The following is a 24,535-nucleotide window of genomic DNA, read 5'->3' as shown; positions in this document are numbered from 1 at the left end:
CAGAACTGGACCAGAATCTGTTACTGCAATAATAATGTAGGTTTGTGTGTTGGGTAATAAAATATGTCTCTGTGGGCCCCAACACGATGTAATACAAATGTGTTGTGTAAAATAACAGGCTTGTCACATAGCTATGTCCACCGGCCACGGTAGTGACAAAGATTGGGTTAGGTGATAAGAGAGCTTTCCCTCTGTTTAAAACACCTGGTGGTCATAGCTCAGTGAAAACACAAGAAGAGAAAGCCCCACCTTTTCTCAGTCTCGAGACCAGTGAAGCAGGAAACTGGAGTCACTTTAGCTAAAGCAGCGTTATCATTGTGGTTAGCATGAGCTCTTGAAGGGCCGGCCGTGTGTCTGACTGAGGGGGCAAACATGTTGTCTACAGGGGGTTGTCTTGTATATATAGAATTCCACAGGAAATATTTACGTCTTTAATATTCAGTACACTGAATTATATTTAAATTGTTGTGTTGCCTATGTCCCTTTCTGGTGATATGGAGATTCCTCTTGGAACAACAAGAAGTCTCTGTGCATGGGTTGATGTTGCACCATTTCATTCACCCCATGCAACTACGAATTTTTGCTTGAGTCTCAAAGTAACTGGGCCAAATTTCACTGTCAGAACTTGCAAGCTTGTTGAAACCTATGGGGCAGCACTCATTAACTGATAGCGGAATTTGCTCCTCTAATTGAACCTGGTCAGTTCTATTTATGAACTGACCAGGTTCAATGAAGTCCCCTTCTTTTTCGTACCAGTTTCATGTCCCCTTCTCTTGAAATGATGTCCCCTTCCCTTTCGTATCAGTTTCATGTCATCTGACATTACCAATTATAGACACCAATGGCCAAGGAAAATTACAAACAGGGTTTCAGCTCCATGGGGATGAGGATGTGCCTTGACTGTTAGTTAGATGGGTGGGTGGATGGATGGACAGAATATTCATTATCCTCGTCCAAAAGTGCTCTCATATTTATACATTCTTACTGTATTTATTGGAAGCAGGACTGATAGAAATTCTTAGAAACCTGGGGTTTGACTGTTTTATAGTCCCTCCTCAATATTTATTTGGGCCCAGAGAGACACTGAAGTTAACACCTCACCAAGAGTGGGCAGTTGACTGGACTTTATGATAGGGTTAAAATTTTGTATTAAAAGTTTTTTGGACAGTTTTAGAACAATTCAATTTTTCACCAAAAAGTATCTGCCTTTCTCAGAAAAAAAGAAGGTTGTTAGAAAAGTGAAAATGGGAAATTATTTTGATTTTCAGTAGAGCCGGTTGGGAATTTTCCATCAGAATAAAAAATTGAACAATAATCAGAATCTTTTTGTGTGGAATTAAGAGTAAAATTGAAGGGTTTTTTTCATCATGGCTATGGAGAAGGACACTTGAGTAACAGACCCTGAAAATTCCATGCCTAGTTATGAACCATGTTTTGGCTTTTTGGTGAAGTGTGACACATCTCAAGTAACTCAGAAGGTAGATACTCAAGAATAACTTTAGAGAGAGTAATTTCCTTTCAACTGGTGTTACAGAAACAAAACGATAACATGGATATTTTCTTTTCAAAATGGTTGGATGGATTATTGGCATTAGGCAAAATACATTCATTCAACGTTTGTGATGATTTGACTCTTTGTTAGTAAATCATCAGCTATGACACATGACTGAAATTAACAACTAGTGTTTCTCCTAGGAACAGAATTCTTGAAGGAGCTATACTGGCTAATATACCAGAATACAGAAGGACTCACATAGGTACTGTAAAGGATGTGTTCTGAGATGTGGTTCTAAATACTGTTGTGCTCTATCTTTCCACAGACATGGAGATCAGGGTATTTAATTTTTGGTGGCTGCTAATTCTATTTGTGTAAAACTGAGTAACTACTGAGACATGGACTACAACTTGTTAGATGGGTTTACTGTAACATGGATTAATGTTAGTTTAGGTAATCCTTGTGCTCAGAGTAGCATGGAGCTGTCTCTGCTAAACCATGAGAGATTTGTAAATATGTACTAGGCCCAGAAAATTAAGAGCTAAATGAAAGTATTTTCCCATCTATATAAGCATACTTCAATGCATCCTCCCCGTCCCCAACCCCCTGCACTTTCCCCAAAGTTTTCTGATTAATTAGTGGTCTTATGTAGTGTTTCCCCTGAATTAAGTTTGAGGATCCAGCTATGTTTTTCTTTAAAGTACATTCTCTGATTATTTTGAAATCTATGAAGTGATACGTTCTAGAATGGGACCCGAGCTAAAACCTATTTTAGGCCATGATTCTAGAAAGCACTTAGGTCCCAGTCCTGCAAAAAGTTGCTCATATGCTGCTTAACTTTGAGCACTGTAAGTAAATCTGTTGAAGTGTTGGGATTATTTACAGTGCGTAAAGTTAATCACATGAGCAAACTTTTGCAGAATTGGAGCCTTAATCATGTACTTCGGTCCCATTAACTTCTTTTGAAGGTAAGCACAATGCTTACAGTTAACCATGTGCTTAAATATTTTCCTGATACTAAGGATGCTTTCCTAAATCAGAGCCTTTAAATGTAACTTTCTGATATTTTTTAATAATTTGCATTGTGAGGCAAGGTAGCAATTGTTAATCGTACTTGCTGCTGTGTTAAGAATTTTTAAATATCTTAGCTAAGAGAAAAATGGTGTTTATGGGATTTTGTGCTTCTTTTTATAGAATGTGTCATAAATATAAAGGGAAGGGTAAACCCCTTTGAAATCCCTCCTGGCCAGGGGAAAGCTCCTCTCACCTGTAAAGGGTTAAGAAGCTAAAGGTAACCTCGCTGGCACCTGACCAAAATGACCAATGAGGAGACAAGATACTTTCAAAAGCTGGGAGGAGGGAGAGAAACAAAGGGTCTGTGTGTCTGTCTTATGCTGGTTTCTGCCGGGGATAGACCAGGAATGGAGTCTTAGAATTTTTAGTAAGTAATCTAGCTAGGTATGTGTTAGATTATGATTTCTTTAAATGGCTGAGAAAAGAATTGTGCTGAATAGAATAACTATTTCTGTCTGTGTATCTTTTTTGTAACTTAAGGTTTTGCCTAGAAGGGTTCTCTATGTTTTTGAATCTAATTACCCTGTAAGATATCTACCATCCTGATTTTACAGGGGGGATTTCTTTATTTCTATTTACTTCTATTTTTATTAAAAGTCTTCTTGTAAGAAAACTGAATGCTTTTTCATTGTTCTCAGATCCAAGGGTTTGGGTCTGTGGTCACCTAGGCAAATTGGTGAGGCTTTTTATCCAACATTTCCCAGGAAAGGGGGGGTGCAAGTGTTGGGAGGATTGTTCATTGTTCTTAAGATCCAAGGGTCTGGGTCTGTAGTCACCTAGGCAAATTGGTGAGGCTTTTTACCAAACCTTGTCCAGGAAGTGGGGTGCAAGGTTTTGGGAAGTATTTTGGGGGGAAAGACGCGTCCAAACAGCTCTTCCCCAGTAACCAGTATTAGTTTGGTGGTGGTAGCGGCCAATCCAAGGACGACGGGTGGAATATTTTGTACCTTGGGGAAGTTTTGACCTAAGCTGGTAAAGATAAGCTTAGGAGGTTTTTCATGCAGGTCCCCACATCTGTACCCTAGAGTTCAGAGTGGGGGAGGAACCTTGACAGAAGGTCTGATTTTTTTTTCCTGATTGTTTTTGTATATTAGAAGGCCTAATCTTATCTACTTTGTTTTTCCTTCAAGAACCTATGAAAACTGGAAATAGAATTATGACATCACAGGTACCAAAGAAGTGTAACCAGGTTGAGAGGGAAAGTGATTTTTATTCAAGACTGTTTAAAACTTTGTTTTACTGTTGCATCTATTAAATACAAATGCGCTGCCACAGTTTAAGAAATAGTCTCTTTGTTAAAGAACACTGCCTCTTCAGATAAAGTTTGAAAAGTGTTATGGTTGATCTCCTGTCAGAGATAGCGATGCAATACAGAGCTTGAGCCCAGTGGGTATGGAATTATGAGCAAAGGGTCATATTCTGCTCTGTTACCCCAATGTAAATCCGTTGACTTCAGTGGAGTTACTGTGGATTTACACCAGTGTATCTGAGAACAGAATTTGGCTCACACTGAGGTTTCAGCCCTTATTTTAGTAAGTACTAACTTTAGGAAGAGGTCAGCTAGATTCTATTTCAAAACGTCTACAATTTTGCATACCTGTTTCAAGTGGTGGGGGCAAAAAGCTGAATCTTTTACATTTATAAATAAAGCCCTCTGCCTATTGTAGAGACCCTGAGAGCATCAGTAACTTCCTTCCTGGCTGAGATGATATTTCAGAGACGTTTACTTGGACTATGAGGTCAGTAATGAGGGGCTCCTCCTGCACTATCTCTGCTGCAAACACATCTACTGATTCTGAGGAGACATGAAGTCACGCAGGAGCTGCTGGTCTATCCTGCTGTTCCTCGGTAAGTACAGGAAGGGGAGAGAGCTGAAAATGTCCTACATTGAACTTGACGAATAGGCTCTGTGTCGTTTCTAAATTGTAATCAGCATTTACATAGTTTCGCATCATGTGAGGAAAAGGGAACTGGTTTGTACTGTCCAAAAAGGGTTTTCTGTTTGTATTTGATTTAATTTAATGGCCTGTAATGGTTTGATTGTATTAGTCAGTTAAGCCTTGGGAGAACAGTGAGTATGCAAGGTGCAGCATATGATTAGGTTTTATTGTACAGACATCCCTTCTGAATGGGTTCGTTTGCTGTTAACTACTACAATGTACCTCAACTTATTTCCCTGTAAATTAGTATGAATGCTTTTTGAACCCCACTGATTTCTGTTGGTTCGGAGCTCACACATTGTGGGTTCACGGCAGTGGGCAGAGGTCTGTCACTCGCACCTCACTGAGAGGATGAGGTTTGATTAACTTGAACTTCCAAGGAGAAGGTCCTCTCCCTCTTCCTCTCCCTGGCACCTCCAAGCCCAGTCTCTCCTTTCGATGTCTTTGGAAGGGAGTGACCCATCCCCCACTAACCTAGTCCTAAGCAACCTCCTCCATCTCCCCTGTGGGGTCTCCAGGGTGTACCAAGGGGTCTATGCACCAAGCAAGGTCTTTGGGGCTGGCTTGGTACAAGGTATTACATCTCCAAGTCCTTAAAGGGTTTTCTGAAAGGCAGGAGTCAGCTGGACTTCACCCTCCCTCTTTCTCCCAGTGCAGATGCCAAGAGAGTAACCCATCAACTCTTACTCTTTTTATTAAATGAGTAAAAACGAAACATTCTTGAGAGCTCTTTTGGTTATTTTAAGGGAGCCTGTTTCCCAAAATGATGGAACCGCATTTCTCGCTATTACTGTCATGACCCTGCCCATTGTTGGTTCATTCGTTGAAATCCTGGAAACAGCTTTATTCTGAGAGATTTCATGGGGTCCAACCATCTCCTCAGATGCACATACACAATTTCCACCGGCTTCAGTTGGAGCAGCCCCGGATGTCTCTGGGGATGAGCATACCCCTGGAGATTTGTTGTTCAGCATGAACCAAGGTTACTCCCTTCTCCTCACATGCAGATTTCATTGTTTTCAAATTTGCAGCCCAGTGTACCCCTGGAAAGCAATGTCCTTGGAGCTACAATATTGATGGTGTAACCATGATTGTACTGGAATATAATAAAACGTGACACATGCAGCTAGAGTTTACCTCAGTGTGCCCAGTTTTGGTGCAGTTTGTAACACTGCATATTTTGTGGGAAGCTGTCTTTACCGATGGCATTAGGTTATTATTTTCCTACATACACTATGAATTATTGTAAGGGGGAAGTTTTCTCTGGTGCCAAGTGCAGATTTGCTGATCTCTGTGTGTTTTCTGCAGGTTCCTCCCACGCTCTTCTCATTGACATTCTTCAGGATTCAGTCAATGGAACTATCAATCATTCTGTCCTTCTGCCCATCTCCTACAGGCTCCAGGAATCATTTCCCTTTCCTCTATCCATTCAGTGGCATTTCAGTAACTCCCCTAATCCACTCACCACCTACACAGTGACTAACTGCTCTGTCAGTGCTGAGGGGATTCCCATCCACTGCTCTGGAAATAATTTTATACATTCCGAATACCAAGGCCGGACTGTATTTTTCCCTGAAAATGCATCTTTGCTCCTTCAGAACCTGCAGCTCAGTGACAGCGGAGTCTACAGCATCACCTTCAAAGTACCACAGCAAACCAGACACATCACATTAACTGTATCTGAACCTCATTTCAACCATGGAAACACAGGCGGTGGTATGTATGTAATTTACAATACACACAGCACTGAGGAAGTCTGTCCCTCCATTGGTAACAGTGACAAGCAGATCCCTCCAATGGCCATCATTTTGTGCTTATGTACATTAAACCTCATCTACTATATCGTTACCCAGTCATCTAATTTAGCTAAATCTTTCAGCAGTTCTTCAGTCTTCTCTAATTGTGACTAAACTAAATATCTTGTATCATCTGCTAATTTGGCCACTCACTTCACAGTTGACTCCCTTCTCCAGATCATTAATACATAAACATCGGTCCTGGTGTGGATCCTTCAGGCACAACCAAAGCAGGTGCCATCCGTCTTGAGTGTTTGAAGCATGCCTAATATATATTGGACACTTCCATTAATAATATTAACCATCTATACCACATACTGAAGAGTTGTACTTGCACTTTGTTGATTTTATTTTTTAACCAGTTTCCAATATATGGCAGAACTTTACCTCTCACCCCTTCACTACTTGTCATAATAGCCACTTGTGAAGGACTTTACAAAGGATTTTGGAAAGTACAAGTAACTAATAACAAATATTATTTTATTGATGCCCTGGGAGAATTCTAGCAGAGTCAAGAGGCAAATGTTCCTTCCCAAATGCCAAACTAGTTGTTCTCTCTCAGATCATGTTAATTATATCAAAGGTAATTTCATCATAGAGCAGCTGTTGCCTCAGTTTCCCCTTTCTCATTAGGGTAGTGTAGTCCTTTTGCCAAACCCCAAAGATCCTTTCCGACTGGGATAAAAGAAAGAGTCCAAACAAACAAAACTGAGTTACTTGCAGAACTCTGTGATGGAGACTCATAAACAGCTATTGATCTCTCCAGGTTTCCCCCAGTCTCTAGTTTTGTAGCCCAAAACAAAGCTCTTTGTCAAGTTGCCTTACAAAGTCTCTCTAGTCCCTTCCCCCACCCCCCCCCCGCCAAGTTTTTTTTTAACCCTTATTGGGCCTTTGCTTGGAGAAACCAATAACAAGTCTTATTTCCGTCAGGTAGAGACCATCACAATAGAGCCTGGGGCTCTTCCTTGGTCTCTCTCTTACTAGAGCAAAAGAAGTTATTTTATATTCCTGCCCCTTTACCCAGGATACATTGCTCCCCAGTCTGCTATTTTCATGGTCCCTTTGGATTACAAGTCCCAGAATGCCACAGTCTTGGAATCAGGAACAGGGACCAGGAATTGAGAACCAGGACTGGAACAGGGCTAATATAGGACCTTGAACCCCTTTTATAGGACCAGCTCACCCAATGACATTCATCTAGGTGTCTTATAACATTCTATAGTTATCAATTCCATCAGTTTACCTGATACTGAAGTAAGACTCATTTAACTGTAATTTACAGGATCATCTGTATTACATTTAGCATTTATTAATAAGTACATTAATAAATACTTTTCATAGCTCAATAGCTTATTTAATGATACTATTAGCTGGCTTTAATCATATTGTCGGGCTCAACGGGTAGTGATCAATGGCTCCATGTCTAGTTGGCAGCCGGTGTCAAGTGGAGTGCCCCAGGGGTCAGTCCTGGGGCCGGTTTTGTTCAATATCTTCATAAATGATCTGGAGGATGGTGTGGATTGCACTCTCAGCAAATTTGCGGACGATACTAAACTGGGAGGAGTGGTAGATACGCTGGAGGGGAGGGATAGGATACAGAAGGACCTAGACAAATTGGAGGATTGGGCCAAAAGAAATCTGATGAGGTTCAATAAGGATAAGTGCAGGGTCCTGCACTTAGGACGGAAGAATCCAATGCACCGCTACAGACTAGGGACCGAATGGCTAGGCAGCAGTTCTGCGGAAAAGGACCTAGGGGTGACAGTGGACGAGAAGCTGGATATGAGTCAGCAGTGTGCCCTTGTTGCCAAGAAGGCCAATGGCATTTTGGGATGTATACGTAGGGGCATAGCGAGCAGATCGAGGGACGTGATCGTCCCCCTCTATTCGACATTGGTGAGGCCTCATCTGGAGTACTGCGTCCAGTTTTGGGCCCCACACTACAAGAAGGATGTGGATAAATTGGAGAGAGTCCAGCGAAGGGCAACAAAAATGATTAGGGGTCTAGAACACATGACTTATGAGGAGAGGCTGAGGGAGCTGGGATTGTTTAGCCTGCAGAAGAGAAGAATGAGGGGGGATTTGATAGCTGCTTTCAACTACCTGAAAGGGGGTTCCAAAGAGGATGGCTCTAGACTGTTCTCAATGGTAGCAGATGACAGAACGAGGAGTAATGGCCTCAAGTTGCAGTGGGGGAGGTTTAGATTGGATATTAGGAAAAACTTTTTCACTAAGAGGGTGGTGAAACACTGGAATGCGTTGCCTAGGGAGGTGGTGGAATCTCCTTCCTTGGAAGTTTTTAAGGTCAGGCTTGACAAAGCCCTGGCTGGGATGATTTAACTGGGAATTGGTCCTGCTTCGAGCAGGGGGTTGGACTAGATGACCTTCAGGGGTCCCTTCCAACCCTGATATTCTATGATTCTATGATTCTATGATATGATTTTTAACAGCTCAGCCACTTCATTCTTAAGATCTTTTACAACTCTTGGATGAACGCTACCCAGTCCTGCTGACTTTTTTTTCCTGTTCATCTTATCAATGTGTCCCAGCACCTCTTTTGACACCTCAGTCTTTGACAGTGCTTCTATTTTATGACCTGAAAAGAGTGCAGGTGAAATCCTCTCCCCAGGATAGGTATCTCCCCAGTGTACACAGTGGGGAAGACTGATGCAAAGTAGTCATCTAGGCCACAAGTTTCAAGCGTGTTTTCATTAATTTTGGATGCCTTCATTTTGGGTACCCAAAGTGGGGATTCTTAGGGTCTGATTATCAGGGGTACTGAGTACCCACAATTTCCAATTTCAGGTGCATCTGAGAATTAGGTCTTAAGCAGTGTTGCCAACCCTTGTGACTTTACTGCAAATCTCATGATATCTGGTGCTTATCTGAAAGCTCCAGCTCCTGGAGTCATGTGAGAATCTCTGATTTATGTAAACAAGAAATTTCTAGCACCCATAGTTTTGGAGAATACTTGAACACATGAATCCTAAAGGCTCAAAAGCCAGAAGGGAAATAAAGATTTCAGATCTATTTTTTTTTAAATCTCATCATTTTAAAGCCAATTTCATTATTTTTTTCTGGCCTGAGTCATGAATTTTGAATTCTTAGGGTTGGCAATTGTGCTTAAGTCTCACAAAAAGGGAGCCCAAAAACTGAAATGCCCAAATTCAGAGGACACATTGAAAATCTAAGTCTGAGCTTTTCTACAATATCCTTAGGCTAGCATCTGATTCTTTCCATCTTCATATACCAAACACATTTACATAGTTTTGTACAGTTTCTTTTTATGACTTTGGCTAATTGTTCATCATATTCCTTTTTAATCCCCCCTCATTTCTACTTTACAGTTTAGCTGCTTTAGCTCCTGGTCCTTTTGACTGGTTTCGCTTGGATTGGACTTTTGAAGTACAGTAATCCTGCTTGAATATTCACTGGCTCCTTGACACTTGACCATTTTTTCTTGACTTCCATTTTCCTTGTTTTATTTATTGGTATAGATGCCTCTCTTATTTGATATGCTGTTTCATTAGCCTCTGGGCTGATTCTAGGGATTTTAAACTCTTCACATTTTTCTTTAATTACAGTCTAATTGGCATCCTCTTTTTTTTAAAAAAAAATTCACCCTTTCTAAAGTTTAGTGTGACAGGGCTAGTGTGCTGTAGAACTAGCTGCTTCAAGAAGTAATGTTATGTGGCATTGAGAAATTGCTTCTGCAAACTGTGTCTCAATGTGTCATTTGCCTAGACGATATGCAGTTTGCTAAAGTTATCCATGTCACTGTTTCAATAGATTTTGTGGCCTCCTTGATCTACTTTGTTGTTATGTCAATTGCTATCATTAACCTGGTTAGAAGGCCAGTAGTATAATCCACTATAATCAAATATTCCAGTTATTTGGGATTTGTAGCCATGCACGTGTTACCAAATGCTCCTATCCCCTCAGAAATGCTGTTTCTTTACATTCTACTGGAATCTTTTAGGTACAGGGCTACTGCTCCCACCTTTACAACAAAATCTGTTCTTCCTGTATAGTATATTTCCATGTATTACAGTATCCCTTTGGCTGTGGTCATCCACTGTGTTTCTGGGAACACTACTAGGTCTTTTTCCATTGTTTTAGAGTGTTCTCTCCAACAAAACAGCCTGAAATTTGATATATTAAACATAGGCTTAACCAAGGTGGCTTCTGAATCTACCCACACAGCTAATCGCACCCAAGGTCTTATCACTGTAGAGGTGAACATCAGGAAGGGACTAACCAGACGCTTGTCCTGTTCCAACTATCACCTCCTCCAGGCTGAGATCAGAATCTTACCACAATCTCATCAGAAGAAAGGAGCAACCACACAACCCCCCACTCTTAGAATTCATGGATCTAGAGGATTTCCACTGCTTCCGGTTGGAGAGCTGTTTGTCTTTGGGTCTGTCTACACTGCAAGTGAAGGTATGATTGTAGCATGGGCAGGCAGACCTGTGATAGGTTTATTCTAGCCATCAGGGGAAACAACAGTGTACGTGTGGTGGCACAGGTTGACAACTTGAGCGTGTACCCAGGCTCCTGGGTGGGTTTGTGCCACCATGTCCTTACCATTATTGTAACCCATGCTAGCTGGATTAAAGCTAGCATGGGAATGCCTACCTGTGCTACAGTCACACCTTCTCTTGCAGTGTAGACATACCCTATGAGCCCAGTCTGTCAATGGTCTGGTCAAACACTAAACTACCTTCTACCCACATCAGTTCACACATTGGTCCTAAATGTCCCTTTCATCTCCATTACCCACACAGATTGTCATGGTTTACTGATAAACAGTGACCAATGAAATGTGAGAACAGGAGGCTTGATCACCAGTGATGGAAGATCCACATGGTATTTGACCAACTGTGATGTAAGGAATATGGGATCCTAGACCATGATTGGAAAGGAAACATGGACCTTTCTTCTCTAAAGCAATAGCAACTGGCAAATTTTGGCCAAAAGAACAGTTCTAGACAATGACCATGGTCAATCCAAACTGCCTTGTGTCTACCATAGACCTGAGCACCTTCTGCTGTGAGGAGCTTCCTCATATTTTGCAGAGAAAACTTCACACGTCCAAGACAGCCTCTCACCCCTTGAATTTTTTCCTTGAATTTTATGTTCAAATGAAACATCAATTCAGAATCATCACATTTCATTTGGTTTTGCATTAGAGCCATGTGGAATTGTGCATGATTTCAGAGCAAAGCCATAAGTCAGCCTAGGTTTTCTGGAAAGATATGTGAACCTTCTGAGGACCCCAGTTTGAGTTTCCAGGTTGTAATAAAACCCAAAAATAGCTGAGTTTGTGCGGTTTCAAATTTCATTTCAAACATTTTGCACAGTGACAATACTGAATCAAACTAATTAGTACTGAATGTAAATCTTTTTCTGCTCAGTATGATTCCAAGAGGCTGTTAAACTTTAAAAGATGAATTCATCTTCTTTTGATAAAACTGGATGTAGGTCCAGCCTCCAGAATTTTAATCTGGATCCCAACTTCCCCAGTATTTGAGGTTGTTTAGATTTGGGGATTTGGTTTGGCCCACTGTTTGGAGAGCACTCATCATTTGGGCATATTCATATCTATGGTTTAGTTTCAGGGTCATCTGTAGATAAAAGTGAATTAAGTCTAAGGCTAGCGGGATGGTTCTCTTTCTCAGGCCATGTGTACGCTACAAAGTTAAGTCAAGGTAACTTACTTCATCATACAGCCACTGCAATAATTACATCACTTGTGCGTACATCACTTGCTTCTTGTATTGGCAGTGTGCATCCTCACCAGGATCGCTTGTATCGATAGTGTCAGTATGGGGCATTGTGGGATGGCTCTTTAAAGCCAGTAATAGTCAACGTAAGTAACACAGTGTCTACACTCACATTGCATCGACCTAACTACATTGACTTTGATGCTATGCCTCTTCTGGAGGTGGAGTTATTAAGTCAGTGTAGTGGGGCACTTACGTCAGCAAGAGTGAAATTTGAGTGTAGGCACTTCCATAGTTAGGTCGATATAAGCTGCCTTGCGTCGACCTAACCTAACTCTAGTGTAGAGTTCAACCAGGCATCAGTTTTGTTGTTGTTTCAAGTGAAAACCAAAATAAAACATGACGCAAAAATCAAAATTAGCCTGTGGCTGTTACACAACAATGGGAAGTAAATATATGGAATCCAGACAATGTGTAATAATAATCTTCTCTAAGGCACAGTACTGCTCAAGAACACCTCCTCACTTCCTATATCATATTGCTGTGTGCCGTTCATTAAGCAGGCATGCTTGTGCCAGCTAAGGTTAAAGTTCTATTCTTAGTTCTCATAACTTTCCCAAACTTTCACTGATTAAGTTGAAATTTTCAAGGTGTGGTGTCTGATCAAAGGTTACTTGTTTTGGAAAGGTTTCAGAGTAACAGCCGTGTTAGTCTGTATTCGCAAAAAGAAAAGGAGTACTTGTGGCACCTTAGAGACTAACCAGTTTATTTGAGCATGAGCTTTCGTGAGCTACAGCTCACTTCATCAGATGAAGTGAGCTGTAGCTCACGAAAGCTCATGCTCAAATAAACTGGTTAGTCTCTAAGGTGCCACAAGTACTCCTTTTCTTTTTGTTTTGGAAAGATTGAGCAAAACTAGTTTAGCAATTTTGGAAAATGGAAAAATATACTTTCTTCATAACAAAAAGTTTCTTACAGCCCACGTTTAATAGTTCTGGTGCCAAAAAAAGTTAGGGATAGAAAACTGAAATTGGCAGGGAGCTAGTGCTCATTGAGGACAAAATGCTTTTAAACATGTCAGTGAACATTGAGTTTAATTAATTGGAGTTATAGTCCAACTTCAAAAAGATCTCACAAAACTAAGTGATAGGGCAAAAAAATGGCAAATGTAATTTAATGTGGATAAATGTAAAGTAATACACATTGGAAAAAATAATAACCCCAACTATACATACAATATGATGGGGGCTAATTTAGCTACAACTAATCAGGAGAAAGATCTTGGAGTGATCGTGGATAGTTCTCTGAAGATGTCCGTGCAGTGGCAATCAGAAAAGCAAACAGGATGTTAGGAATCATTAAAAAAGGGATAGAGAATAAGACGGAGAATATCTTATTGCCCTTATATAAATCCATGGTACGCTCACATCTTGAATACTGCGTACAGATGTGGTCCCCTCATCTCAAAAAAGATATACTGGCATTAGAAAAGGTTCAGAAAAGGGCAATTAAATGATTTGGGGTTTGGAACGGGTCCCATATGAGGAGAGATTAAAGAGGCTAGGACTTTTCAGCTTGGAAAAGAGGAGACTAAGGGACGATATGATAGAGGTATGCAAAATCATGAGTGGCGTGGAGAAAGTGAATAAGGAAAAGTTATTTACTTGTTCCCATAATATAAGAACTAGGGGCCACCAAATGAAATTAATGGGCAGCAGGTTTAAAAAAAAGAAAAGGAAGTTCTTCTTCACTCAGCACACAGTCAACCTGTGGAACTCCTTGCCTGAGGAGGTTGTGAAGGCTAGGACTATAACAGGGTTTAAAAGAGAACTGGATAAATTCCTGGAGGTTAAGTCCATTAATGGCTATTAGCCAGGATGGGTAAGGAATGGTGTCCCTAGCCTCTGTCTGTCAGAGGGCGGAGATGGATGGCAGGAGAGAGATCACTAGATCATTACCTGTTAGGTTCACTCCCTCCGGGGCACCTGGCATTGGCCACTGTCAGACGACAGAATACTGGGCTGGATGGACCTTTGGTCGGACCCAGTATGACCATTCTTATGTTCCTTTGGAAATTGCATTTCATGCATGTATAGAATGGACAGTATGATTTTTAGCACTGTTTGGCAGTCATCTGAATAAACCGAGGATGCACTACTGTGCTCAGGGAATGACACGGAGCGCTAGGGTCTGATTCTCCAAGCATGTGCTGTGAAGTGCTTACTGCTCTGAACTCCCACTTAGAGCTAGGTGAACATCTTCAGACAAATCGTTTATTAATCAAAAATGACATTTGCGTCAACCAAAAACTACTTTCAAACTTGACATGAATTTGCTGAATAATTTCAGCCAGAACAAAATAAACAAATAAAATTGGGGGGCAAGATGGTCTAGAGTCACAAAACAGCTGGAGGAGGAGGAGTTCCTACTGCTTACCTTATAACATTTAGCCCAGTGGTTAGGGCACTCACTTGAGATGTGGGAGACCCAAGCTTGAATCCTTGCTTTTGACCACAGATGTGAATGAAGATCTCCCCTCTTCCTGGAGAGGGCCCTGACTTCCAGGCTACAGACTAATCTGAGATGACACCAGGGGTGAAAGTAATTTAAAGGAATTACCAGTACGCCGGAGTCCTGAGCGGGGCGTGGCCTCAACCGGAAGAGGCGTGGCCTCAACCAAAGAGGCGGGGCCTTTAACTCAAGATTTAAAGGCCCTGGCGCTCCGGTTGTGGCTGGGAGCCCCAGGGCCTTTAAATCATCCCAGAGCTACCAGCTGCAGAGGCGGCTGGGAGCCCCGGGGCTCAGGGGTGAACCTGGGTCTCTGCCATCCCAAACGAGTGCCTTCACTACTAGGCTAGAAGTCCTAAGGTGGGCACCTTTTTCTTACCCATAAACTGAGAAATCAATTATTTGTGCAGCTGAATCCCTCTTCCTGTGTCTCCTAAGCATGCAGTGAATGAGGCTGGGCTCTGCGGAAGCCCTTGTGTCACTGAATGCACATCTTTCAAGGTGTAGCGGGAGCAAGGGCTCCACAGCCGCATAGTCATCCAGGTAGCAAGTGCTGAGAGACATTATCTGAAACCATCACTTATGCCAGGGGTTCTCAACCAGGGGTATGTGTACCAGTGGTTCTCAACCAGGGGTACGCAGAGATCTTCCAGGGGGTCCATCAACTCACCTAGAGATTTGCCTAGTTTTACAACAGGCTACATAAAAAGCATTAGCAAAGTCAGTAAAATTAAAATTTCATACAGACAATGAATTGTTTATACTGCTCTATGTACTATACACTGAAATGTAAATACAATGATTTATAATTATATGGTAAAAATGAGAAAGCGAGCAATTTTTCTGTACTAGTGTGCTGTGACACTTTTGTATTTTTATGTCAGAGTTTGTAAGCAAGTCGTTTTTAAATGAGATGAAACTTGGGGGTACACAAGACAAATCAGACTCCTGAAAGGGGTACAGTCGTCTGGAAAGGTTGAGAACCACTGACTTATGCTGTCCTAGCACTGCTGCCTGAGTTCAGCACAATCCTGTGACTTACCAAGACCTTCTCTGAAAAATATACATTAGCCATTAGAGTTATTTCTTTATAAAATACTCAGACAACTTATTTCCTTTTATATGTCGGAACAGGAAATGAAACAACTCAGTCTCCAGACCTTCTCCTTGGACTTCAGATCACTGGAGGCTTCAGTTTTCTCCTGCTCCTCTTGTTGCTGCTCTTCTGCTGCAGACAGCATAAGGGTGAGTGGTCTTGCTCGTACACCTCACTCACGGCTGTTGGTGCTTCAGATTCTTCAAAAATATTTTAAAAAACAAATCCAAGTGACAGGTTTCAGAGTAACAGCCGTGTTAGTCTGTATTCGCAAAAAGAAAAGGAGTACTTGTGGCACCTTAGAGATGAACCAATTTATTTGAGCATAAGCTTTCGTGAGCTACAGCTCACTTCATCGGATGCATTCAGTGGAAAGTACAGAAGACGTTTTTATACACACAAACCGTGAAAAAATGGGTGATTATCACTACAAAAGGTTTTCTCTCTCCCCACCCCACTCTCCTGCTGGTAATAGCTTATGTAAAGTGATCACATTTGAATATAAAGACATTGTGCTGGTGCCATGCAACGTTGTCTCCATGTTGTGACTCAAGGTGCAAACTTTGGTGTGTTTGTAGCTCAATCTCAGGGCACTGCAACAATATATTGTCCCATATCACAAATAATCACAGGTGATGTCTCTAGTACAATAGGGATGGAAAGTTGTGAGTGACACTTTAGGACCTCCCCCAAAAGGAAATGTCACAGGGAGACACAGTATTTTTGAGGGATATGTAACTAAAATACTGTAGGTAGTTCAAATGATTAAACCTAAAGGCCGGGGTGAAAGGAAGGTGGTAGGGGCCGGTACGGCGTACTGGTGAAAGGTAGCTGCCAGTACCGGCCCCTACCGCGGACTTTAAAGTGCTGCCACTTGAACTTCGCTGTCCCTTTTGCGCCCCCCATCGGCGGCCCTGCCAGGTCCCTACCAGCCGGGCTGCCAGTGGGGGGATGCAAAAGGGGGCAGTGACAACCCGGCAGGGATGCCGATGGGGGCGGGGCGCAAAAGGGGCAGCGACGTTGTTAAAACGCTGCTCCTTTTGCCCCCTCCCCCCCCCCCGGCCGCCAACAAAAGAAGTAGCTGCCCCAGGGGGTCGGGGGGAGCAAAAGAAGTCGCTGGCCCGGGGCCGCGATTTAAAAGGGCCCGGGGCTCCGGCCACTGCAACCGTTACCGCAGCAGCACCAGCCGGAGCCCCGGGCCCTTTAAATCATTGCTGGAGCCCCCGGGGGTGCAAGCCAGGGAGCGCAGATGGACTGGCTGGGGGATGCTGAATCCCAGCCCCACCCCTTCCGCCCGAGGCCCCGCCCCTTCCGGGGGGCCAGGGAGGCCCCACACCAGTAAGAGCTCAGTTTTACTTTCACCCCTGCCTAAAGGCCTGTTTCTCCTCTCACTTATACCAGTGGAAATCAGGAGTAATGCCACTGAAGTTGCTGCAGACACAGTGTAAAACTGGTGTTAGTGAGGAGAGAATCAGTCCCATGCTCTTTAGACACCTTCCAATGGATCTTTCAAGAATGTGAGATTAATTATTTGCAACTAACTTTTGCTCCCAGAACACACACACAGAGAAATCTCTAACTCAAAGGCAAAAATCCATTTCTCTTTGTGTCACTGTTGGATGTCTTCAGTTTCAAAAGCACAGTGCATAGATGCAAGTGATTTAACTGAAGCACAGAATGGCTACTGTCACTATAAAATATTAACTATTCAAACAATTTTCACAGGTGCAGTTCAGCAGAGGAGGACACGAATCATAAAGCAAGAAGAGGTACTGTAAAACATAGTAAAACACGGGGATCTGGTCTCCACATACAAGTTTCACTGGTTTGGCTAAAATCAGTTTTTAAGCTGAGTTAGTTAAACTGATGTAAATTCCTGTGTGGATACTCTTAGTTAGATCAGTTTACAACTGGCTTGTGTTATTTTAGATTAATTCATTACCTGACCAAATTAAGCTAAATCAATTAAAAAGCCAGTTGATTCCAATGGAACACTGCTGATTTAGAGCAGCAAGGGATTTGGTTCATAAGCAAGTTTGGGAAAATATTTAAAGAAGGCAAATTTTGAACAAACAAATATAAGCATTTGCACCAGAAGCCTGGTTCTATAAGTGACATCATCCATGTATCCAATCAAGAATTTTGAATACTTGTAACAAGCTGTTTGCAAACAATCTGCACACCCAGAGTTACTTCCCAACAATATACATCATTCACAGGACATAACAGAAAAAGGCAGAAAGAAATGATAGGCTGCTGTCAGGATGCCCCTAACTAGTAATGCCTATTTTCTGCATAGTACTTATTGAGATATGATTCTGCAACCCTTGTGCACAATGGCTAGACTGGGAAAATATGTGGTTTAAAGCATTTTAAACACCACTTACAATTTAGTGTAGACTGAGTTTAACACATTTAAAACATTAGTGGGAAACTGATGGTTGACCATGAGGACAGAGCACATTTTTAAATATGCTAAACCCTGTTTACACTAATATGTTGGCTAACACATTCTGAACCATGACCTGTTTCCTCGTCTAGACATGCCCATTGAATAGTACTTACAACATCTGCAAGCCTCATACAGTTTTGCATTATGTGAGTGCTGAGATGTAGGAGTATAGACATCGGCCGTTAACGCTCCTCCCTGCCCCAGACATGGCGGCAGATACTGGAGGTTGGGCCTTCGGGGAAGAGGAGTGCTTGACTTTCATGCAGGCTATTGAAACCTGACTGCTGAAACTGTGGGTTTTGTGGCCCTTGAGGCCTCTTCAGCAAACCCTGCAGCCTTCCCCTCCCAGCTGGCTGGCCAGAGCGAGCATGAGCCCACAGAGGCAGAGCTCTGACGCTGCTCCAGAATTATTAACTGGTTTTTGCAGCATTTCTGTGAGTGAGCAAAGGTGAATTCACTAGAGAAGGACACAGATATGAATGGGAATTAGCATTTGTAAAAGGGAAGTAGAATTGTTAATCTGAGAGGGAGGTCAAATCTGTTCTGTGATGCCTGGATAATGGTGGTGATCATTGATTATTATTTAGTATTTATATTTAGTATATAGCACCTATCGGCTATCCAGCCCAGGGCCCCATTTGCCAGGCACTATGTAAAAACTCCCCATTAGCTCTCTCGGCATTACAGGAGTTCTCCTTCTCAGTCTTTCTCACTCTGATCACATTCCTCAGCAGCGACGCTCTTGCAGCTGCTGACATTGGTTCTTCTGGGTGGTTGCTTCCCCTTGCTGAGGGTCAGTGTGGTTTCATGATTTTCTTGCAGCAATAGCAAGGGTTGCTATAGTTTGCAAGGTGTGGTTTTCTGTGCTGCTTCTACATACCCTGTTGATGCCTGTCTTTGTAAGACTAAGTTGTCTGCTGCTGGGGATGGAGGAACCAGCTCACTTTAAAACCAAAGCTGCACAAACCACCATGCACATGCTAAACACAAACTTATATAAAGCTGAGATCAGTGTGGATACTGGGTCCCGCATATGTCACCACCTCCATCCCCCATCTCTCTCTGCCTGTCCTTCCCTCCCCCCAAGCTCTGCATAGCTGACTCTCATCCTTCCCACTAACACTCCTTTTGCTCCCTGTGACATCCACTACAGACTAAAAGCTCAGACAGTTCCACTGACCCACCAACAAACAGGCCCATGTGTGACCGACTCAACTTGAGTCACAAATGAGCTTGATCTCAGTCCTGAGCTCAAACTGCCTCAGCCAATCAGCACTGCTCTGCTCTTACTGTGGTAGCTTCTGTGATCTCTCCATAAAAGGCTTTTTGCAAATGTTTACCTCTCTTTGGATATTTGTGTTCTGCACCAATCTGCTGTGCAAGGCGTGTCCCGAGTTTGGGCCTGGTCTTTAGGGATAGGTCCATGGGGTAAGCACATGGGAGAGAGATCATGTTATTTCTACCATGTGATTTGAGCTATGTCCCTGATTGGCTGAGCCTGTTTTGCATACATTGATTGGTCCAGGGCACTAGATGACAGTACTTTTGCAGTATGTCACAATGTCAGTCTTGGCCTCTGTAAACTTAATTTGTCCCTGATTTTATTGTTTTCAATTGCAGTCAGTAGTTCCTGGCCCAACTTTAAGCTCAAGGGAGGAGGATGGAGAAGGAACAGCTGCTGAACCAATTGTTGCTCCTTGGTGTTATATGATAAAGAGATACATAAATATAACAAGAAATCTCTTTTTAATCAAGACTGATCCCCATGAACAAGTTTCTTAACTCAGTGGGGTTTTTTGTTTGTTTTTTATCTAGGTCCCAAATCATGAGGAATCTCACATGGAAAGCTCGTCACCGAGGACGGTATCAACAATTTATGCAAAGATTGGAGAGGAAGCTGGGCAGAGGCAGCGCAGATCAGAGTCACAGACTGAATACGCCTCTTTAATCTTCTCTTAACAGCAACTGTAACCCCAACATATGGAGCTGGTTTTAGGCATGATCAGCACATGCAATTACTCTGGGAGCCATGCAGTTCAGGAGTGCTGCTGTAAATAAATTATCCTATTTAATGGGAACGGCACAGAAATGGCAATATTGCTTAGATGGTTTTTCCAGACTTCCCAGCTCTTCAGAAGAGTGTATTCTACACATGTAAATGGATGATGGATTAAATCCAAAGTGTCTTTGTGAACTCAGGACTCATCTGTTTAGGTGCAGCTTGAGGCACTGAAACCTGTAGATTATCGTTATTGTCTCTTCGTACTCGGGTAGAGCCTGAAGGCCCCAGTCAGGGATCAGGATACCATTGTACCAAGCAATGTACAAACACAACGTAAAGATGGTTCCAGCCCCAAAGAATACGGGACATCTTCAGCACTAATATGAGTTCCACTGACATGTACCCTGTTGTGTACTTGCTCCACTACCACTCTGGGTGCATATGATATGTAGTATGTGTAGCATTTGGAGCCACCAGGTGGTATCCAGAATAAGAAACTTATTGTATCTTGTTCTAGGCTTTACTGTGGTCTGGGTGCTCTGTGAAGATCCTGGAATGAGCTGCTCTTTATTCATTCTAAAGTAATTTTGAAAACATGGAGTGAAGATAATACGAATTCGGTGAGTGGGGTATGGAATTGCTACTTATCTGGGGAAAGAAGGTCTTCCTTTTGCAACCGTTTAAATTTTTCATTTCGCAGGAAGCTCATGTCCATGGGCTCCCCTTAATTTGGGAGCCTGAAAATGTAACAGAGAATCTTAGATTCTTTTTAAAGTAAGTTTCTTTCCCTTTCACTGTGAAGAAACCCTTGGTATATTAAACTGATACAACCCGTGATGAACGTTTATTTATTTTTCCTGGCATCACAGCCTCTCCATGGTTCATTCTCTAGCCAAAAAGGCCTGGCTTTAGGGATCCATGAAAATTGTGGCAACAGAACACTCCATTTCGGTTCAACCTACATGGAAATACTTTGGACTGAAATTACCCAAAACATTTTGGTTAGAGTCAGTTCAAAATAAAATTGTTTCTTTCTGTTGTGGCTCATTTTGTTCTGGGAGTCACAGTTCAGGTACCCATTCTCTCCTATGGGCTGAGCTCCCTGGTCGCACTTGTCCTATGAGTCAACGGTCTTCCCAGTCACTGAATGCTGTGGTGCATCATGGGAGTCACATGGGTGCAGGTATATCATGGAGACATGGTCCAACCATAGAGTCTGGCCCATTGTGGAGTGTGATGTTCCACTCTGGTGTTATCTGGACTGGTGATCTGCTAAGTCACTCCAATCCTTGACTCGGGGAGCCAGCCTTACCCTGCTCTGCTGTGAGAACCCCCACTCCTGGGCTGTTCACACACAGCCTCTGGCATGTAAGCTGCTCCCAGCTACTTGCAAGTGAATGACTCTAGCCAATATCTCCGGTCCCAAACGCTACCCGAGGAACCTCCGTCTTGCAGTGTCCGGTTGTGCCCGCTGGACGCTGCAAGCTTATATAAGTTTGTCAATTTAACAAAGAAATTAATATGTACCAGGCTTGTTATCCCAAGGGGAGCCTCTGACACACTTCAAACCAAACACACTGCTTCAGGTAGAATAAACAAACAGATTTATTAACTATAAAGATAGATTTTAAGTGATTATAAGTCAAAGCATAACAAGTCAGATTTGGTCAAATGAAATAAAAGCAAAACACATTCTAAGCTGATCTTAACACTTCCTGTGTCCTTAAAAACTTAGATGCTTCTCACCACAGGCTGGCTGGTTACTTTTCAGTCAGGGTCTCTTCCTTGAGCGTTTCAGTCACTTGGTGGTAGTGGTGGTGTCTGTAAATGTAGGTGGAAGAGAGAGAGCATGGCAAAATGTCTCTCCCTTTTATCACATCCTTTCTTTCCTCTTGGCTTTGCTATCCCCACCCCTCCCCCCCTCCTCCCAAGTCAGGTGAGCATTACGTCATCACAGTTCCAAACTGAACAAAGGAAGGGGGTGACTCCCTCAAGGGTCTAACACAGAGATCGGCAACCTTTGGCATGCGGCCCGTCAGGGAAATCTGCTGGTGGGCCAGAACGGTTTGTTTACCTGCAGGGTCCACAAGTTCGGCTGATCGCAGCTCCCACTGGCTGTGGTTCGCTGTTCCAGGCCAATGGAGGCTGCAGGAAGCAGCGGCCAGCACATCCCTTGGCCCGTGCCGCTTCCCACAGCCCCCATTGGCCTGGAATAGTGAATCGTGGCCAGTGGGAGCTGCGATAAGCCGAACCTGCAGTTGCTCTAGGTAAACAAACTGTCCTGACCCGCCAGCGGATTTCCCTGATGGGCCACATGCCAAAGGTTGCCGATCCCTGGTCTAACAGATTCTTTTGTTGCTGCCTAAGCCATGTCCATTGTTCCTGTGAGGCTGGGCTGGGTTTGTCCCATCCATGCCCTGATGAGGTATGAACTGCCTCTCTGTTCTTGGAGAGTTTTGCATGGGCTTGCTTTAAGCTGTGAGAATACATTTTCAGCCTCATAACTATATACATGAAATCATAACCTATAAGCTCACTATAGCGTTACTGTAACAATTACTATACATCACTATAACAACCATGCTCGGTGCATCATAAGCCTGCCGAAGACACCCAACATGACAAACTTTGCATTGGATACCACACAATCATTTTCTAAAGATGAACATGGGGATGTAGGGTGTCCCCCCAAGGTACAAAGCATCACAGGGAGATCGAGTTACAACTCCAATGAAGCAATGCGCTGCAATAGGGGAACTGACTGAAACAAAGTGTTTTCAGTCAGCTGAGCAAAGCAAAATGAAATATTTTCATTTGGGACTCTTGAAATATTTCCTTTCAATTGACAATGTCAAAATGACACATTTCAATATTTCCAAATTTAAATTTTTCAGAGCTTTTAATTCTGCACAAACTCTCAGTGTTTCAAGATTGTTTTTGTCCCAAAGTGGCTCCAATCTTGAAATATTAGAATTTCCTGGGGTGCAGAAATTCTGATCTTTGCTCAGCTCTGCAGATAAATTTATGGCTCTGGAAAGTTTAAGGAGAATACCCTCTTGTGTCCACAATGTATATAATTGTAAACTGGATTATTTTACACAGCCAGGTTCTCAGAAGTGTTCATTGATCTTTTTTATTATTATTTCTTTTTTGGTCCCTCCAATTCTGAGATACCTGGTGCCTGATTTTCAGATATACTGAGGACTTGCAATGGCCACTGACCTTATATATATCAGCAGGAGATACTCTCCCACCAACATAGCACTGCCCACACCGGTGCTTGTTGGTGAAACTTATGTCTGTCAGAAGTGTCGGGTTTTTTTCATACTCCTGACCAAAAAATGTTTTACCGGGTTCTAGGAGCCTATGAGGTTGTAGGGTCCCAGAACTGTGGTTGCACCAAGCCCGAACGTCTACACTGAAATTAAACAGCCTCTTAGCCCAAGTCCATGTCAGCTGGTCTGGCCAGCCGCGGGTGTCTAACTGCAGTACAGACATACCCTGTGACTCTCCATTTGCTGTGACTCCCTATGACCTTGCCGTTTGTTGGAATAGCAGAAGATTTCAGATTGATGGGGCAGTTGATCCTTCTGAGAGCTGTTGTTTCAAATTTCCTGTAGACTCACTATATCGATTACACTTGGTCACATATTCAAGCTTTTCACAACCCCATAGGCTAGAAACACTGTAATGGAGCAGGTTTCAGTGGTAGCCGTGTTAGTCTGTATCAGAAAAAAAAAACAAGGAATCCTTGTGTCACCTTAGAGACTAACAAATTTATCTGGGCATAAGCTTTCATGGGCTATAACCCACTTCATCAGATGTATGAAGTAAAAGATACAGGAGCAGGTATAAATACATAAAACGATGTGAGTTGTCTTACCAAGTGTTAGGTCAGTCTAACAAGATAAAAAGATAAATCAATTAACAGTAGGATATCAAGGGAGGAGAAATAACTTTTGAAGTTGTAAGAGAGTGGCCCATTTCAGACAGTTGACAAGAAGGTGTGAGTAACAGTAGGGAGAAATTAGTATTGGGGAAATTAAGTTTAGGTTTTATAATGACCCAACCACTCCCAGTCTTTATTCAGGCCTAATTTGATGGTATCTAGTTTGCAAATTAATTCCAGTTCTGCAGCTTCATGTTGAAGTCTGTTTTTGAAGTTTTTTTGTTGAAGAATTGCCACTTTGAGGTCTGTTATTGAGTGACCAGAGAGATTGATGTGTTCTCCTACTGGTTTTTGAATGTTATGATTCCTGATGTCAGATTTGTGTCCATTTATTCTTTTGCGTAGAGACTGTCTGGTCTGGTCAATGTACATGGCAGAGGGGCATTACTGGCACATGATGGCATATATCACATTGGTAAATGTGCAGGTGAACAAGCCCCGGATGGTGTGGCTGATGTGGTTAGGTGCTATGATGGTGTCCCTTGAATAGCTATGTG

At 42.6% G+C, this 24,535-nt stretch overlaps 1 protein-coding gene across 1 annotated transcript; it reads left to right on the top strand.

Annotated features, from left to right (window-relative positions):
* Nucleotides 1–4,302: 4,302 nt before the first annotated feature.
* Nucleotides 4,303–20,787, top strand: LOC144270476 (uncharacterized). The gene is made up of 5 exons (XM_077826959.1): nucleotides 4,303–4,417; nucleotides 5,818–6,225; nucleotides 15,674–15,784; nucleotides 17,361–17,404; nucleotides 19,903–20,787. The coding sequence occupies exons 1-5, from the start codon at nucleotides 4,375–4,377 to the stop codon at nucleotides 20,044–20,046; spliced, it is 750 nt and encodes a 249-aa protein (XP_077683085.1). The 5' UTR covers nucleotides 4,303–4,374; the 3' UTR covers nucleotides 20,047–20,787.
* Nucleotides 20,788–24,535: the final 3,748 nt, after the last annotated feature.

Source organism: Eretmochelys imbricata, chromosome 9 (assembly GCF_965152235.1).
Source record: "Eretmochelys imbricata isolate rEreImb1 chromosome 9, rEreImb1.hap1, whole genome shotgun sequence".
Taxonomy (NCBI): Eukaryota; Metazoa; Chordata; order Testudines; family Cheloniidae; genus Eretmochelys; species Eretmochelys imbricata.
Note: the sequence above shows the minus strand (reverse complement) of the source record. Positions and strands in the feature narration are given on the sequence as shown.